This window comes from Drosophila rhopaloa, unplaced genomic scaffold (assembly GCF_018152115.1).
Source record: "Drosophila rhopaloa isolate 14029-0021.01 unplaced genomic scaffold, ASM1815211v1 contig_178, whole genome shotgun sequence".
Taxonomy (NCBI): domain Eukaryota; kingdom Metazoa; phylum Arthropoda; class Insecta; order Diptera; family Drosophilidae; genus Drosophila; species Drosophila rhopaloa.
The window spans coordinates 6,583,628-6,603,018 of NW_025335059.1; the positions used below are offsets into that span (position 1 = coordinate 6,583,628).

The 19,391-nt window shown below is 40.7% G+C and overlaps 2 protein-coding genes across 3 annotated transcripts; both read right to left on the reverse strand.

The window, feature by feature from the left end:
• Positions 1 to 458: 458 nt before the first annotated feature.
• On the reverse strand, positions 459 to 19,328 carry LOC108038818 (hexosaminidase D). 2 transcript variants are annotated; one of them, XM_044458906.1, is made up of 4 exons: positions 19,194 to 19,328; positions 4,328 to 5,077; positions 1,686 to 3,066; positions 459 to 786 (listed from the first exon to the last, which is right to left on the reverse strand). In XM_044458906.1, exons 2-3 carry the CDS (start codon positions 5,075 to 5,077, stop codon positions 1,696 to 1,698), a joined length of 2,121 nt encoding a protein of 706 aa, XP_044314841.1. In that variant the 5' UTR covers positions 19,194 to 19,328; the 3' UTR covers positions 459 to 786; positions 1,686 to 1,695. The 2 variants fall into 2 exon arrangements, with proteins under 2 accessions (XP_044314841.1, XP_044314842.1); XM_044458907.1 differs by lacking the exon at positions 19,194 to 19,328 and adding an exon at positions 18,784 to 18,916.
• LOC108043685 lies at positions 8,922 to 9,327 on the reverse strand. Its single transcript, XM_017122488.2, has one exon. The coding sequence runs from the start codon at positions 9,252 to 9,254 to the stop codon at positions 8,922 to 8,924; it is 333 nt and encodes a 110-aa protein (XP_016977977.1). The 5' UTR covers positions 9,255 to 9,327.
• Positions 19,329 to 19,391: the final 63 nt, after the last annotated feature.

The following is a 19,391-nucleotide window of genomic DNA, read 5'->3' on the forward strand; positions in this document are numbered from 1 at the left end:
CTGTTTATTTAAAAAAATAATGAGTAACGAAAAAATGAGGAAAAAACCGATTTTTTTTTCAAAAGCTCATAATTTTTGCTTTTTTATGTTTTTTCAATTATCCTAGTTCAAGCCATGCGAGCAAGTGTACAGATTAAGAATATATTCGTTTTTTGCGTTTCAGATTATTTCTTAAAATTCCAAAAAATCCGCCATGAGGACGAGTTTTTCGCGGTCATGCCGCCATTGTTGGGTACTCCCCCTCCCCCCTTCGCTTGGATCGCACTCAAAAAAATTGTGTAGCTTCAATAAACTGTACCCTACAACTGGCTAAAATTTTATTCTCACACCTACCATACTTTCCAAGAAATAAATTCCAGAAAAAAATCAGGTTTTGGGCGCCAACAAGGTGAAAGCCTGCCTTAAACAATTTTTGTTATTTTTTGTAAATTAAAAATAATTTTGTTCGAAGACGGTTATAAAAGATGTTCCATTTATTTTTATTAAAGTACGATTATTATGTATATTTTATAATTGATTTGAAGCTTACATAGTAGTCTAGAAAAAGTGAACATTTAATGTTATTAGTATTACAAGACGCTAATGCTACCATTGTGTATTTTGGAAAATGACGCTGCTTCTGTTTTCCAGGCTTATAAGCCGTGCTGGACTTGAGCGTTTTGAACGACATCAATTTACGAGTACATTTAGATTTAGAACCTGTAGTCCCAGCCGACGCGGGATCAGTCGATAAAAGCAAAAGAACTCATATCTGGGTTCAGGCCAATTTAAGCTGGCCTATTTTTGCTGGAAAATAAAGAAGTGTTCTTAGTTAAAAAACAAGAAAGGAAAGCTAACTTCGGGCGGAGCCGAAGTTGATATACCCTTGCAGAATATTCTGTAAATTATATTCTCCAAAATTATTTATATGATGCATTCTTAATACTCATAAAAAATCCCAACTTCCTAACTTTAAAAACACCAAAGTTATGTCATTTCCAATCGTTCAGTTATGTATATGGCAGCTATAGAATATAGTCGGCCGATCCTTATGAAATTTGGCAGGTCGGATTGATTGCCCAAAAATAAAACCCATAGATATTCCCAACTTCCTAACTTTACAAACACCAAAGTTATGGCATTTCCGATCAATCAGTTATATGGCAGCTATAGGATATAGTCGTCCGATCCTAATGAAATTTGGTAGGTCAGACTGATTTGCCAAAAATAAAACCCGTAGAACTTCCGAACTTCCTAACTTGAAAAACACCAAAGTTATGGCATTCCCGATCGTTCAGTTATATGGCAGCTATATGATATAGTAGCCCGATCCGGCTCGTTCCGACTTATATACTACCTGCAATAGAAAGACAACTTTTGGGAAAGTTTCAAGCAGATAGCTTTAAAACTGAGGGACTAGTTTGCGTAGAAACGGACGGACGGACAGACGGACAGACGGACGGACAGACGGACATGGCTTGGTCGGAAATGTCTCCTTCACTGCGTTGCAAACTTTTGACTGAAATTATAATACCCTCTGCAAGGGTATAATTATACCAATATATTTATTAGCTGGTATGGTAACGATACCGAAATTGAATCAACTTTGCTATTTTTAAATGTAATTGTAATGGACACGAGTGTACAAATATATTTTTTGACAATTTATGGCCCAGCTTTAGTAATACAGAAATAAGGACACTCACCTGAAAAAGTTTATTGTGGCTGTTGATTGGTCACCAGTCCCATGTCCTCCTGCACTTTCGAGACCAGAGGAAACGGTCTCTGTGGCCAAGTGCGACGTTGGAGCAGAGATTCTGCCCTGGCCAGTTGGCGCTGCAAAGCCTCAATTTTGGGATAAATGTGCTGCTCCACAAACTCAGTCACGGTGTACTCGTCGTACACCTCCCACAGCAGCTGCTGTGCCTCTCGCGCCATCATCCGCAGCTCCTCGATGAGCATCGGCGACCTGGCGGTCAGTTCCCGCACTCTTAGCGGCGAACTGAAGTTGTGCCGCACATTGTAGTCGGAGAGCCAGGCGCTCTCGTCGCGGGTTTGCTGCAAATAGAGCCCGATCTCGGCCAGCTTATCGAACAGGCGAAGGACATACTTGTAGATCATGTGCCCCGGATAGTTGCAGACAGCGAAAAGCTGGCTGTGATGGGCATTCGGATTGAGTTCCAGCCACGGATGACCAGATCGCCGGCTGTCCGGCTGGATGGCGCACTGCAGGACACGAAGCAACTCGTTGTCTTTTGGGTTGGTGCTAAAGTAGCCCTTGGAGACGGTGGACAGCGACGTCATCAGACTGGGGATGCCCACCGGCAGTAGTTCACAGAGAACGGCGAAATGATCGTATCGCTGCCAACCGGTCAGGGCCAGACCTCGCAATCCCTTGGAAAAGCGACCCCCCTCCTTGGCAATCACCGCCAGCCAGCGGATGTTGTTCTCCAGATGTTGCTGCAGCGGCGGCACCATCAAGCTCTCCCCGAAGGCTCCCTTGTAAGAGGACGCTGTCCAGGCGCCGGCGAAGACCTTAGCGTAGGTGTCCCACAGCTGGGGCTGAATGAAGCGGTAGATGTCGCTGGCATACACCCACACCATCGGCTCCACGTAGTTCCCAATCTGCGACTGCTGTAGCTCGCTGAGTGACATCGATCGCAGCTGGTCGTCCCAGATGACCACTCCCAGTTGGGGCCACTGACGGCGGATGAAGTGCGCCAGGCTGACCACGTGCGAGAGGAAGAGCTCACTGCGCAGCCTCTGGCGGCAGGAGGAGCACTCGCCCATGCGCTGCACCTCGTCGCACCCGATATGGATGTGGGTGAACCGGATCGGTGCGGTGGGAGCGGCGGAGGCGGGCGTCGCCTGGCCCAAACACTGCAGATGCAACTCGATCACCTGGGTGATCATCTGTTCCAGCAGCGCCGTACTCTGCGGCTTGCTGGGGCAGATCGACTGCGGACTGACGGACAGCTCTCGGAGTTGCTCGAAACCGGACAGCTTGAGCACGTACTCCATATGCCCGAAAGTTTGGACGAGGGGCATCACGGTCAGACCGTGGACAGCAGCACACTCCAGGAAGTCCTGCAGGGAAACATTTTAACATTTCATAAACAAGTCAATATTTTATAATAAATATTTATAAGGTTGCCTCAGAAATATGTAATGGTTTTCAGAAAAGTTATTGAATAAAGCCGAAGTTTTAATACCCTTGCAAACTTTGCCGATATTGCTAGAAATGAAAACGTAGCGAAAGGAATAAGGTATATTGTTCCTATGGGAGCTATAGGATATAGACGTCCGATCGCCAAGCGCTTTTACCCTGATCAAGGTATGCACAAAAAAACAAGAGAGAAAGCTATAGTCGGGTGCCCCGACTATCAGATACCCGTTACTCAGGTAAAGAAAGTGCGAGGGAGATGGAGATAGAAACTTTGATCACGCATAACTTTTTAACGAATGGTCCGATTTGAAAAATTTCTTCTACATTTCGATAGGTATTGATAAACACAATAAAACTGCATTTTTACTTTTCCGAAATATTTAAATTTTTAAAATCGTATATAAGCGATTGTGGGCGTTAAAGGGGGCGTGGCACCTTTTTGAAACAAACTTGCGCTGCGTAGGAACTCCTAGAATCTGCATGCAAAATGCCAATCTTCTAGCTTTTATAGTTTCCGAGATCTCAGCGTTCATACGGACAGACAGACAGACAGACGGACAGACGGACAGACAGACAGACGGACATGGCAATATCGACTCGGCTAGTGACCCTGATCAAGAATATATATACTTTATAGGGTCGGAAACGCTTCCTTCTAGCTGTTACATACTTTTGCACGAATACAATATACCCTTTTACTCTACGAGTAACGGGTATAATAAGATTTGGAAAGATTTATGTTAATAGCTTTTACACTGCGCGAAACATCTTCCATTCTTGCAAGATATATCCGATTGTTCCTATGGGAGCTATAGGATATAGACATCCGATCGGGGCGGTTTTCAAACTTGATCTGCGTACATATGTTTTAGGACGACTATGAAAGTTTCGGATCGCTAGCTTTTAAACTGAGCTCGCAAACGGTATTGAAACAGACGGACAGACGGACGGACGGACATGGCTATATCGAATCCTCTATTGATCCTGATCAAGAATATATATACTTTATGGGGTCGGAAACGTCTCCTTCACTGCGTTACAAACATCTGACCAAAATTATAATACCCTCTGCAAGGGTATAAAAATAGAGAGATTTCTTAACCACTTATATTTGACTTTCGGTAGAAATTTAAAATTAATTTAAATTTCTGAGACACCCCCGAATATGGCTCCTGGACCCACCTTCAGTTCATCCTCCTTGTAGGCATTTCGCGCTGCCAATGGCTGGAGAACCCCGCTGTAGGGGAACATGTCCTCGTACTCGATGAGCAGACCGGTGGCCCCCAGGGCACGCAGCATGGGCAGCAGTTGCTTGAGGAAGCCCAGCTTGGGCGGAGCGCCCTTGAGATCCAAATGCACCAGACGCTCGGTGGGAGCCTTCGGGCCATCGGGCCCAATTCCAGCCACCACCGGCACCCCCATCCGCTGGAGATCGTGCTCGTACTGCGTCTGCCGCTCCGCCGAACTGAGCATTCGGTCATCCTCTCCGTTGGCATTCAACTCCTCCATCCCGGCGTTCTTCTGACGCTGCTGCTGCTCAAGGATCTTCAGGCGCTCCTGCTCGAATAGATAGCTCTCGGACATGGGCAGCGGGGCCTTCTTCGCTTGCGTGGGTCGCAGGAATCGCACGTTTCCCAAGCGCTGGACAGGCGAAGGTGACTTCTCGATGGCGTTATCCTTGAGTCGCTCGGCTCTCAGCACCCTATTGGCCTGGGCAATGAGCTTCTGGATGATGTGCACCTGCTGGTAGCCAGAGGACTGCTGCTGCTGCTGTTGGCGTTCAGAACTGGAGGAGGCGGCAGGTGGCTGCGAGGCGGTTGTCGTATCGATTAGTATTGCCCAAGTCCAAAGGCCTAGAAGCACCAGGCCAGACACTACGAGCAGAAAGGAAAGTTTTCGGCGCCAAATAAATATCCACAGATTTGAGTGCATCTGCAGTGGGAAAAATTAGGGAAAATGGCAATTAAAAACTATGGCAAAATATCTATTACATCGGTAATGTTTGTAGATTGCCAGCTAGGGGCTGTTTATATATTAAGTAACTATTAAATGTAACATATTTGATTATAAGTAATGGGGAGGGGTCTTCAAAAATAAAAGTAATGCTATATTTTTGGTCGCAATATATAAATTTTTTTATTTAACATTATATTTTTAATTGTAACATATAAATTTGTTTCCTTATTTCTCTTAGCAATTTTTCCTTGAATGTAAGGTAGTGGTGAGATGAAAGCCACTGCAGTGCAAAGTAAATACTTGCATCACTTTTCATAAATATTTGAAGATCCAACAAGTAGCCCCCGGAGTTATGCTATATAAATCCACCCACAACTGGCGCCAACAGCCGCACGTTACTCATACGCCACCGTAACGGGCAGAGCAACTCATTGAGGTTGAGTTAAGGGCTGTTTCCATTGTTGTTCTTGCAGTTCTTGTGGGTCCCCTGCCTTTGTGTTTGCCCAACTCCTGCGGCTGTGCACCATGGAATCGAGTTCAGAAGACTTTCAACTGTGGCCAAAAAACTAGATACTCGTATATATTATTTATGATTTTTAGCAGTAAATCATTTGCGGTTAAAAGGAACAGTCGAGAGCTGCTTAGTTTTCATGGCTATTTCAATATTTATTTTCGGTTTTCTTTCGAAATCCCCATTTTATTGTTTTTTTCTTGTTACCGTGAAAGTTTTTTGCTTTGGACCACAGCAACAGGGAAAGTGGTTTGGTCTGGCTCAAGCTTTAATGGCTTGGCTGATAGTTTGCCCGCATTCGTTTAAACAGCCACAACTGGCAGCTTATTTAAATGAGTCTCTGGCAGAGTCATAAAAGCAGCTTGCTCAGGCATCTTGCATAGGTGGGGATATCGTACAAATAGGCGGATAAGAGTCGGCGATATATAGGAGTGCAGGATGGCAGACGGAAACCAGCAAAACTAGCACGCTTCGACAGGCGATAAATGCAAGTGCTCAAGTGGAAATGTGCAGCTGTCTGGCTGGCGGAAATTGAATTGAGTTTTCACTGGGCTGCCAGTGGGTGGTGGGTGGCTGAGCGTCGTTTAGGCCACTTCTCACTCGGTTCGTGGTTCGTGGTTCGTCAGTGGCAGCAAAGACAAACGCGGAACAGTTTCCAGTCTTTGTGGACACTAGTTAGTCGGTAGAGTGAAGTGGTTATGGTGGATATTCGGTGTGACCCCCCAAAAGGTTTTTTAATGAGAAGTTTGCTGTCTTTACTAATTGTTAAAGAAAATATTTGCATTACGAAAAAAATACAAAAATACGAAGAGGAAAAAATTGTTAATCAGTATAAGTGCCTCTGATTTACTATTGATTGGAATTTGTCTGTCGATTTGGTGTATGAGTAAACCATTTTATAACATAAATTCACTGCTTGTTAAAATATCAATTCGACCACTTAATTCAAGAGAAATATAATTTATAGTAATAAAGTTTCACCAATTTTATATTGAAAATAGTTGTATATTTATTTTTATATTTGTATATTTACTTTTGTTGCAGATTAAAAGCTTATAATTTCCAAAATTCACTATTTACTAAAAATCAAACAGAGCAACATATTATTGACTTTACCTGCAAATGGTATAAACTCTTATTAATTTTTCAATCGAATTTTAAGCACTAGCCACACAGATTTCGTGACTTTAACCAATATTCGTCATCAATTTTGCATTTGGTAAATACGCAATCGAAATACGATTACTGACCCATTTGGCTTAATCCACAATTGCATTATTTCGCTCTCGCTTTCTCCTGACTTTTCATCGTATGTTTTTGCCAAAATTATTCCAAATGAAAGGAGGCAAGGGGAGGAGGCCTAGAAATCGTGTGAGTTTCTCTTTGCTATATCTATATTTTCCCAGCCACAACAACTACTTTGAATGGGTGCTCTCGTTTTTGAGGCGCTTTGTTGGCTAAAGTTCCTGCCAAGGATGCAAAAACGGAGAGACCAACATTGCAAACAGAGGCGTCGGAAGGGGGTGATGTGTGTGCGGTGATATGAGCCAGAAACAGAACAAGCACCCTCATTCGCCTCTTCTTTCATGTCCGATTTCACACTCAGAAATATTAAAGTTTATTTGCAATCGAGAAGAAAGTGTTTACAAATGGAAAGTATAAAAAGAGATTCAGGGAAATGTTTTCAAATAAGTGCGAGGGTCATTATCCTTGATTAAAACTAAACTAAAAAGAACACAAGTAATTGTCCTTTAAATTGAAATCTATATTACAATTTCTGACTTAATAATTCAAGAATATAGCTATAATTTCAGTTGTTGGGATAAAACTAGTATACAATGCGGTAGTGCAGGCATTTCATGATATTACTTTTAAGGCTTAGTATAAATTGTTCTTAAGAAAATTTCTTCTGTCAGTGCACACAATTAATGCTTTCACTTTCTGTGTTCGTTACAGGCAGATCCTGACAAGACACGGTCCCGACAGGACAATGGATCGGTGCTAATTGCATTCGGCTCGTCAGACAGAACCGAAAACAGTTTGGGGCGACTGTTTCCCAAATTAAATGTAATTGCGCCGCAAAACCGACAGGCCAATTTGCAGTCGCAATTCACGGCGTCCCTGGCCAGGCGTTCGTCCAATTCCTGCCTGCCGGTGACCTCCACCCACTCATTCAATCTAGAGCGGTGCCAGAAATAGCAGCCATGTCCTGAACAACCCACCAAATGCCGCTGTGAAGTGTCCGCCCACCGCACTATTTGGCAGTTTGCCACAAAAATAAAAACGAAACTGAAGTATTTTCGAAAAAAGAAAACACCCAAAATATGAAACATGAAAAATCCTTAAAGCGGGCTCTGACGGGAACTCAAAATGCACTGAAGCGGTGTTTATGACGCTCCATTCGCAGCGCTAAATGGAATTCTATTGGAATTATTCAACTGGGCATCACACATTTTTTAAATTTTTAAACGCAACTTTTTAAATTCGTAAATTAAAGCTATTACTATGGATTGCACAATTGTTTTTTGACTGCAGCACACTAAAATAATATGTACAACATGCTATCAAAAAAAAATCTGTTATAATTCCGTGCGCAGGTTAATAAAAACTGACAGGTTTTTAAATGCTTCGACACATGGAAACCTTTTAAAACTTTTGTGATTTAAATAGCTCAGTCGCACAGTCAATTGTTTTAAATTAAAAAGTAGTAAAGTGTGTATTTAAATTTGTGTGTAACTTATTTGTTGAAGTAACTGATATATGTTTTATATGCAGTCTTCAGTATACATACTATAACTATTAATTTAATGAATAATATTCTAGTCATGGACCCTCAAAATCCAGTAAAGATTTTTGTAACAGTATGCAAATTTTGTGAGGATGGTCGACTTTTCTTTATACCACTCTAGGGTGCTGCTCCTGCTTCTCCATTCAGTGGCTTTCGCGACGCTTATATTGCATTCCCTACTCTGCATTTCAAGCAGCAAAAATTTGCCTGCCTTCGCAATACAAAAGGGGAGGGAGAAAGCCATGGCCAAGCTGCCTTAACTTGGCTTTAAGGATAAAGCTGCCGGTCAGCCCATAGCTCACTTTTGTGGCCCCTTAGCACAAGTGTACACGGGAAACAAATGCGATACTATATTTAGGACATATATTTTTCCACCTTTGAGATTTGATAAAGGGGGTATCCAATATAAATGAAAGCACTCTGAACATATATAATAAATAAACACACCTTATCTTAAAGCGAAACTGGTTTATTTTTAAATATAAGGCAACCGTTAAATTCAATAGCAAATTCTCTGGATTTTAAGAGTTTGTATTTTTCCTACTGTATTCCATTTTATCAGAGGAACTAGAACTTCTATATTGTATTCTGCGCTTGACACGCTCCATGTGCAAATCGTGGAGCATCATGTTCTGTAAGTAGTAGGGGTTTTCATTGGGTCCCAGCTCCGGAAGGTATCCGTTCACTCCTGGTTCCAAGGAGTCGTCGCTGTCCATCAGCGGAATGCTGCAACTGCTAATGCTATCGGCGTCTTGAATCAGGTGCATGTTCTTGAAGCGCTTTTGGAAAAGCCCGGAATCGCTGGATGAATCGTCTTCTAATTTACGTTTCAGATTATTTAAAAGTTTAGCCATTCCGTTACGGTTTTTTATACTGAGTAAGTTGAAAATAATTTTATTCAGAAAGTTTTATACATTTGTATGTACTCTCAAAGTGTTATAGATTTCAGAGACAACTAGATAAACTCCTGAGGGGAATTTTATTGAAAGAGCTTTTAAAGACACTAATTGTAATGCCTTAATTATTTTATTTTTTTAGCTTTAATTAATTAATAAATAAAACAATTAAACTATTATTTTTTTTTAAAATTAAGAACAAATAAAACGGAGTAGTCTGTCTTTTCTAAATTTTCTCGTGGTGTACAAAATGTTGAAAGGAGGCTGAAGCTGAGTATAGTACTTGGGCTTGCAAAATATTGTGCTAGTTTCTCCCTCCTGTAGCTTATCGGTCTGAGAGCCATAATCGGCAATTAGGCCATTTAACGCCTTATTAACGTCCATTAGCAGGCGGCCACTAATGGACGATGATTCGTGGGCCAACTACACCAGAGAGTATCCATCTTTTCCCCATTTTCGGATGCTTTCTCGGCCAGGCTTAAGATGCCTCGATGGCCACTCAAATAAATTTCACCAGCTCGGAAGTGCAGCACTTGTGCCTGGGGAGAATGATTGAAAATGGTGTTGAGAATTCTAGGATAAGAGGAGCAGGAGCTCGATAGGATTGCATGGGATTTTCCAGTTGAAATGTATCAGGAAAATCAAGAGTAATAGCTAAACCAAGGAAATATATAGTCAAGGATTGCCTGGATACGATTCCAAATGTATATGCTTCAGTGTCTATCCAACTCTATATTTATAAACTAACAGCCAGAAATGCAATGCCATAAAGCACTTTAATTCCGCCATAAGCCCTTATATTTTTGTTGGCAACGGAATGGCACCGAAATTGGCAATCAAATGCTTGCAAATATATCACCATACCCACTTTCCCCTCCCTCAGTCAAATTTATAATTGGGAAAGCAAACAGATTGCGAATGAAAATGAGAGCAAACAAAAAAGAAACGAAACTTGTCGCCAGCTGTAATGAAAATATTCTGATTAACCAGTTCTCCATTTCCCGACCATTTTCCCCCTCTTAACTAACAAAGTTGCCGTGCTCCAGCGAAACTTGGCAAAAGCTTCAAAAATTGTCTGCATTCCTGGCCAGTCTTAATAAAAACGTTGTTACCTACTTCATAAGTAGATTATAACTGCAAAAGTTTAGAGAGAAAAAATACCAGCGGAGGAGGAAAAAGAAGGTCGGGAAATTGAGGGGGAATTAGAACTCAGCATCCATAACCGTGCAACACTCAGTTTGTCCGCTCGAAAGCGCTAAGCAGCAAAAATAAAAAAGCAGAAAGGAAAAAGGAAAAAGCAAAACTGTCACAGCAACAGCTGCAGCGCGTGTTAAAAACTGAATCCATAAAAAAGTGTCACTTTTATTGCCTCGACTATGCGACACCATAAAATAACAATCTGGGAATGCATATAAAGTGTTTATATGCGACACAAAAGAGTAAAATGCCGTTAAATTATCATAGTTTGTATTTAAATATTACAAAATAAATATGAATAAAATTTGAATTTAATTATTAAATATTTAAATTAATTAAACCAATTAATTGTTGTCTTTCAATTAGTTTGAATAAGTTTAAATATGAAATGCTGGAGTATTACTTGATCTTGAATAAATTAAAATTTCATTATCTAAATTTTCTTAACGTTAAATTTTAAAAATTTCAAGGCTTTTTGATTTTTTTCAATATACTGGCAGCAGCTAAAGCCCAACACAGTATGCTCTGCGATCAAGGGGTATAGAGAAATCACGGCAAGGACACGTAGCTAGTGTCCCGCCTCAAAAGGGACCCTCAACGACGCCGTGTTTATAATTTGAAATGATTTTTTGCTACATTTTACTGCTAACAAAACGGGTGACAGAGCAAAGATAGCGGACGAAAAGGGGGAGTTTGGAGTGGGGAAACGTGTTTGGACATTTTGCTTGCCGTCTGTGTCACCGATTTCTAGATAGTCCTGCGAGATACATAATACATAAATATATGTGCAGGCTGGGCTGCACAAAGGTACGTTTGGTTGTTGTGAGGTCAGCGATTGTTGCTTGGACACGACGTGCCCGTTGACACTGTCTTTGCAATAGAAAATTCGATCTGAGCTTACATTGCACATCCTGTTTCCTGCATCCTGCATTCTACATACCCACTGGCAAGCAGGCACATATGCCTCAGTTGAGCTATGCCAACATCGATTTCAATTGCATTACGAGCCTTACAGTGATTTATGAGTCTTTTCTGGGAGAAAATAATTGAAATGCAAGAAATGCAGGCAAAACCAGGCAAAATAATCTGGTCTCTTGGGTCATTTAACTCTTTTGGATGTGGACAATGTGTTGGGGATGAAAAGCTATCCAGAGGATAATGATGATTATTGGAAAATTGCAATCATAATCACTCTTTAAGTGCCACTATCACATCAATTAAATTGAATTTGAACCGAATTATAACGATAAATTGTATCTCACTCATTTATAACTCACTGAATTTATAGCCATTTATTAAATTTATTTGTATAAATGGACAAACAAAATGCAGAGATAAAATTGTGGTCTAAGCAAATGAGCATATGCAAAAGTTTTCATTATGGGAAGTTTTAAATTATCTTTTACCAAAAAAATAGTCATTTAATGACAATTTTTATCATTTTAGGCTTTATTTTTAGCTTTAATCGTTGTTAATCAAGTTTATGTGGCTTTTTCAAAAGCCATGCAACGCTGCGTATGCGTGATATTTATTTAGCCGTGGCCAGGCCATGCAAACATTTTGCATCATTAATTCCAACTGTCAACGAAATGCAAATGCAAGTCTGTTTGTTTGAATTCCATGTGTTTGTGTTCATTTCCAGTTTGCAGCGTTATTTGTTATTTGTGAAAGGGGAAAAAGCCAACTCCGAGCGCCTTTTAATTCCCGTAAAAGCCATTAAATTCTCTTGTTCAGCAGGCAGTAAAATGCAGACTAGGCTGAGTTGCCACTCCCCATTTGGAAACCGCCTCTCAAGTGCATCGCCTGGTGTGTTGACTTGTCGACTGATGACAGCAAATGACGAGTGCCGACAACAAAATGTTTACTAATGCAGACCCAAAGCAGTGACAGCAACGGGGCGGATGGTTGATGGAGGATAGTGGATGGTGGATGGCGTTGGCCCACTTTTCCGGATTGCCAATGGAAGGATGAGCGTATGGAGAGGCTTCTAACAAGGCAGCTGCTGTGACGTCGCTGATGGAATGCACTCTACGGCTCCCAGGACCCTCTCGAACGGGGACCGAGCTCTGATTGATGTTTATGAATTATTAACTAACTGCACGGAGAGCAGCTCAGCTCCATCCGCTTTCGAGCCCCCACGTCCATGGGTTGATGGATTGGCGTCCATGGAAGGAATGGCTTGGAAACTGCAATCCCAGCACACATTGTTGCAGCACCGGATTAAAAAGTTTAAGCCCCAGGGAAAGATTAAGTGTAACTGATTCAATTATTCTTAGACGATTTAAGCTTGAGAGCCTTGAAGTCGAAGGTTTAAAATATAAATTTAAAATCGGACAATTGAAAAATTATTCATTTTTTATGAACTTACTTCAACTGAGCAAACTTCAAAGTCCACACAAAGACAAGAATAACTTTAAAAACAAAAATAAACTATTCAAGTTTATAACGAAGCTACAATCTCTCAGAACAAGTGATCTTAAGGAACATTTCCATTAACAACTTAAAATCAATGACTACAAGTTTTAAATTCAGATGCATAAACTTAGAAATAAGCTTGATGACTGGCTAATAGTTCAAGCAGATTACAAATGAAAACACAACTTCCCAAAAGACATAACCATAAACGAAAGATTAAATAAAATACCTGAAAGTAAATGTTCTCTCTGGATTAAGTTGCACATCAATTGAAAAGTCCACAAAGTTCAGATAAAGAGGGGAAACTTTATCTGTTTTAAGTTTACAGCTTGCATGTCACAAGTACCTTAATGCTTAAAAACCCCCTTTTCCCACGCCCACACAATGCAAACTTTGCTGCACATTCCGCATGCACAGGGGTTTTTGGATGAGTTTTAGCGCCGAAGGGTAACCAGGACATGTCAAACACTTTAGTTCAACTTTGGGTCAGTTGTTTAGATGGCTGCCTTTTGGCCATGGCTTTGGGCATTAGCCAAGATCAACAGAGTTAGCCGAACTTTTTGTCCAATTTCGTAGGGACATTCGAGGTGATTGAATTTATTAAAATTCGTTGCGACTTCATGGGACAAGTGCTGGATATATAGTATGTGTATGTGGACAACCGCATTGTGTAATTTGTCTTGCACTTGCACCAGAGCAGAGCAGAGCACACAGACGCCAGCCAATTATTCACTGTCAGCCGGCGGTGCAATGTCAGACAACACGGCGTATGCGCAACTCCGGTTGTGCTGTCACCCGCACACTTTACCACCACCCCTCACTACTAAAATGTCTTAAAAATTAATTAAGCCAAGGCAGGGAGGCGGACACACAGATGGGCGGAGAAAGGGTTGGAAAGGAGATTAGATGACGGAAACCAAAGTTAAATTTAACTCTTCCTAAGCCAAGTTCCTTCCACGAGAAAACCCATTTAATTTTAGACAAACAAAGCGAACGGCCCAGCATTTCCATATTTCCCAACAGCATTTTCCCGCCTTTAGACGCATTTGCATAATTTCTCGTCTTCTGCAGCAATTAAAATATTTTCACTAATTTCATTTTGGTGCAAAGCCAGAATTACCATGCAAATTATAACAATTCAAATGCATTAAGTGCAACAGCAAATAACCATCCTCTCGACCGTCACTTTGCATAAACGCTCCTCCATTTTCATTTTGCATCCTGTAGATGCAAATGGGTATGCAAAGTGTGTGAGCATCAAAAACGGCAACAAACAAACGGAGGGTTCATTTCGACACGACGAAGGCCCAACACGCTGCATTTCGATTTTAATTTGCATCACAAACAATCAAAAGAAAGGCTTTAGGCTATTTTAACTTGTGTAAGTACAAGTAAACCTCTAATGGACAAACTATTATTTACTTTATTCGGTTCGGTTTCCTAGTCTTTCAAGGTTTAATACACTTTACAAGTTAGAATCTTTTAAAATGTATTTCAAAACAGTTTAAAAAACAGTATGCCAAAGAATAAAATACAAACTGATTCCTAAACCTACGTAATTATGATTCATATTATTTCTTCACAAATTTATATTACATTAGGCAATAAATGCTTAAGCCCTTAGATTTAAGATATAAACTCTGAGAATTTTTGTAAAAAAAAAAGTAGTAATTTTATTTGTTTTTTGACAATATTAAATCGATAAAATTAGTATAAAAAGGCAGCCAAAAAAAAGAAAGCTCTAAATGTAAAATTTCTGGAATCGATAAGACGTGTCCCAAATTTCAAGTTTATCAAGTTACTGGATTTTGAAAAGACTACAAAACACCGTCTTGAAGATACACTAAATTAAATGTTTGGGATGCATTTTAAATCGGTTGGTAGAAGAGTTTAAAAATCCTTAAAAAATCTAATCATATTATGCCAATTTCCCTTGGCAGTTCTTTGCAATTATTTTCTAGTTCCAAAAAGTAATCCTGGACCGCTTTGGATTGAGCTCTTTGACTGCTTCTCCGAAACCCAGTAACGAAGTTCTAATGCCCAGGACCAAGTTGCAACTATGTAAATTGGGGCAGGGCCGCTCCGTTGGGGACACGAAATGAGCCTAGGAAACTTTTGCCTGCGGTCTGCAGGACTCCTGCCAACTGGTGCCAGTTCCGCTGTCTGGCCTTCGTCCCATTTTCCCCCCGCTCCAAAACCCATTCCACTTTGCATGCGAGAAATGCGGCGTATTTTGCATGGCTTTCAAATGAGATTCCGCTGCGAGCTTAATGCTATTGTTGCACGTTGCACGTACCACCGCTATGCCCCCTATCCGGGGCATCCTGTCCCACGTCCTGGTTGTTTACACTCGCGATGTTTTCGTTTTGGTTGTCACCGTCTGCCCAAAAACACGCAGGAGACTCCTCCATGCCGCTGATCCACTCTGCATTTAACTCCTCCCGCAGGGCAAGGTCTGACTTCAATACGCACTCATGCAAATATAATCGGAGCACACGCACAGCGCTTTCCCTGTTATTTTCCATGTCCCCATGCGATGTCATCAGCAGAGACGACGGAACTCTAAATAACTTTTAAATGAAGCACAGGATGCATGCATGACCGCCAAACAACTGGCCACAGTCAGCCAACAAATAGTGGGCAAGCTAGGAATGTTACATTTTTGAATTTTCCAGGACTTCGTTTCGAACCAAAAATAGGAATATGGAAATTTGTGAATCCTTTTGTCAGAAATTTGACTTGAAAATCTTATTTATCGCTGAGGTTCCGGAGTACTCCTCGCCCAAATTTTGTTGAATTCCTTTAATCTCAATGAATTTATTTCTGTTCTACACTTTCATTAAATCATAGTTAGGAATTGCTTTATAATTTTGTACATCCCTCCAGTTTTATATAACTTGTATAAATTATCCTTACTGTACAAAATTCTTTTATGCGGATATTTTAAAATTAATCGACCTACACCTGCTTTACCGGACTGCGGTATATTTTGTAAAGCCCTTCCTTTCATGTAATCTCTCGAATCGCCACATCAACCCGTTTCCTTGTCCGCAGGTTACGTTTCACGCATGGATGCTTTTGGCTTCCCTTCTCTTCAGCCATCACATCATTGTTTCAATTCATCTCGCATTTCCTTGGGCTTATATTGTGGCTTCTGGCCGCCAATTCTGCTCCACTCGGCCTCAGCGGACTTGGACAGAATGGACATACTGGACATACTGTACATACTGGACATCCTGGACAGCACGGCTCGTGGGAGCGGTCCCATTGTTTTAAACTATACACAATCTGCGTGGGGATGTGGGCGTGCGAAACTTTTTCATTTTCCCTGCTCATGCGTTTATGAAAATTGTAAAAATATACTGGGACTTCCCCTTTTCCACTGCCCACTTTTCCCACACTCGCTTGCGGTGGCCAAAGTGTGAATGTGTGAATAAATGAGTTGTGTGTGCGAAAAGTTCCCCAGTTTGCCGTGGCTAATGAAATATTTAAATGTAATTTTGGCGCGTTAATCAAAATGAAGTTAATTAACTGTGGCGGCGATGCTTTAATTAGGCCATCCAGAATATATGCAGATACTACTCAAGGGATGTCTCCGAAGCGAAATCGATTCGCAATGTTGAACTTCTTTGAGGAAGAGCAAAACACAAATATTGGAGTGGGATAAGAATAAATATAGCCTACTTTTATGGGTTAAACGGGCATTATTATTACTTTGCAAAGTTTTGCAGGTAAGTTTTAATGCCTTTAACTTTAAGTATGTGTAAATACAAGCTTTAAAGAATCAGGCAAAACCAACTTCATAAACTCCATAAAACCCAAAAATAGTCAAAATATACAAAGGGGTGTCTTCAAGCTATTTTTGTAACGAGTTAAAGAAATTTGCAGTTATTAAATTTAAGCTAAACGAAATTCTCGTATTATAAACTAATCTTAGTGCCGTTGACCATTTGGGGCAATGATATGTTGAGTCAGTGCTCGAGGGCATCTTGAAGGGGATTACAGATTGTAATTCAACCTTTGGCTGGTTGCCTTTTTTCAAGGCAATTGAATTACAAGTGCAGCAACCTGAAAATACAGCCAGCACTTGGGCTGTAAGACGACAAAGGCGGAAGGAGCGAGGAGGAGACCAGGCGGAAGCGGAAACGCCTGCCACCGGAGTGCGGGGCTTCATAAATCCTGGCCGGCAACGACCGCAGAACCCGGCAATCCTCCCACTTGCCCCGATCCACTGAAATATGCTTGCGTCAGTGCCATGCCAAAATCCAGCTGCAGCTGCTCCACAAAACGATACAAACGGTACGAGTGAAGGTCCACCGAAGAGAAATACTTTATCCTTCCACAAATTATTCACTCCGATGCGCTTAATCCGAAAAAAATACTATAGCAGGAACTTCTTAAAAGCGAATTTCAAGCAAGTCCCACATAATTGAATAACAATAAAGAGACGACTACTTCCGAATGAGAAACATCGGATTAAAAAAAGATGTGCAACGACGTTAAACTTTCTTTTGTCTTTCAATGAGCTTCTAATAAATATTGATATATTATGGCATGAATTAATGAATGAGAATTATTTTTGTATTTTATAAGGCTCTTAGAAAATATTGAAAATAAAATAGGTATTTCCTTCACTTAGATGTTATGACATATTTGTATCTACCCTTCCCAATTCATGTCTATTATATTAAACACCAATATAACAATCTTGACTTAAAGAACATGCGCTAATAAACTTATTATTTTCGAAATATTTTATACTATCTTTATAAAATTCAACCACAAAGTAAAGAACATTCGAATAATTATATTAATGATACTGAAGTGAAGTAATTATGTTAAAAGACTAAAAAGTTTAATCCGCAGGAGTTGGACTGTAAATGACACTACGAAAAGGAACTTGCCCCATCATCAGTTTCCCATTCAATTCTCGTATTCTTCACCTTTTCTCTGCTGTAAATGTTCCAGGATGTGAGTGTGTGCGTTAATCAATTTGCAAAAAGCATTAAATTATCAAGCAATTAGTTATGCGCGAGTAATACAAAGATAATGCCATTAACTAAAGCTTAATTTAATTACTGAGAGTTATGAGTCAGGCCGAATACCGTGCTACACATTATATGTAAATTAATACAGATTTGTGGTCCCCATCTGGGGACCAAGTTTTCCACTCATGGCGACAGCTGCAAATGCGCTCCATGGGTAAATTCTCGGGAGCAAATGCAATTCAGTGTTTCCAATTCGAAATGTTTCTAATTGAAAGGGCCATTGTGTGTGTGTGTGGGTGCTGGTGGACTTTTGGATGGGGCACATTTCGCCAGCATTGCAAAAAACTAATGTTTGTAAACGAAAGTCAACCGGAGCTGGGGCCAAACCGCAAACAAACAAACATCAGCACAAAATCTGATTTCGATTCCAATTTAGAGTGAACGGAAAAAGATGTGACCCTTGGGAAATGTCGCCCTCGATTTTGACTGAATTAGAAATGCAAACGGATTACCGGGCAAACGATTTGCCCAATAAAATGTGTCAAATAAAAATTGACAAAGGGGTCCCCGAAAGCGCCATTATTCATTTGGTAAACGATTGCCCGCTGGGGGCACAGACAAAAAAGGGGTACTCAGGGGTTTTTAGAGTGTTCCATTTGAATGCGCAGCCTTGCCGAAGGCCTCAACACTTTAGAATGTTCATCGAAAAGTGCCAGAACTATATGAAGCATATGCAAAATAAGCGAAGCTCTTAAACTATCCGACTTAAAAGGGGCAAAATGGGGTTGTGGGGAACGCGATAAATTCGGTCATCACGTGCTTGTTGGGTAAGAAAAAAGAAATGCACGAATTATGTGGAATTTTTTCCAACTATTTTTAAACTCAACTGCTAGGGCTGTATAATCCTCTTTGCCTTGGAATGGTGTTCAATCAACAGTCAATTTGCTCAACTTCATGGCGACGAAATCGCGCGAATTGCAGGCAATTCGAAAAGAAAAAAAATCGCCGCACAAGTACAGTAATCGCGAACAGTTGCAGTTGCAGACTAAACTTTTCGCTTCGCTAACGGTTTTCATTTGGCGGCAAATGCACTGAAATGCACTTGCGCACTGAATCCGTTATTTTCAGAGCGCCAGACATAAACAAACGGGCACCTGGCCACACTGTTAACGTTAACAGTAATGCAACAATGTAAAGCAACAACTTGTAAATGCATACACATAAAAAAGACGCCGGCTTTTGCAATTCCCCCTCACATTACTTTAGTTAATAGATGTATAAAAAAGAAAAAACTTACCCACTGACACCCGAATTAGCAGTAAATTATCTGTTGTCTAAGCACACTGTCCGTAAATAAAATTAAACAATTTTTTTTGCGAACGTCTGCAGTCCTTTCTTTTCACTTTAGTTTGCACTATGAAATAAAAGCCGTGTTGCCACAAATTGTCTGGGACAATCTAATAGCTCTGGGAAAGCTTATTCAACAATCTGGTAG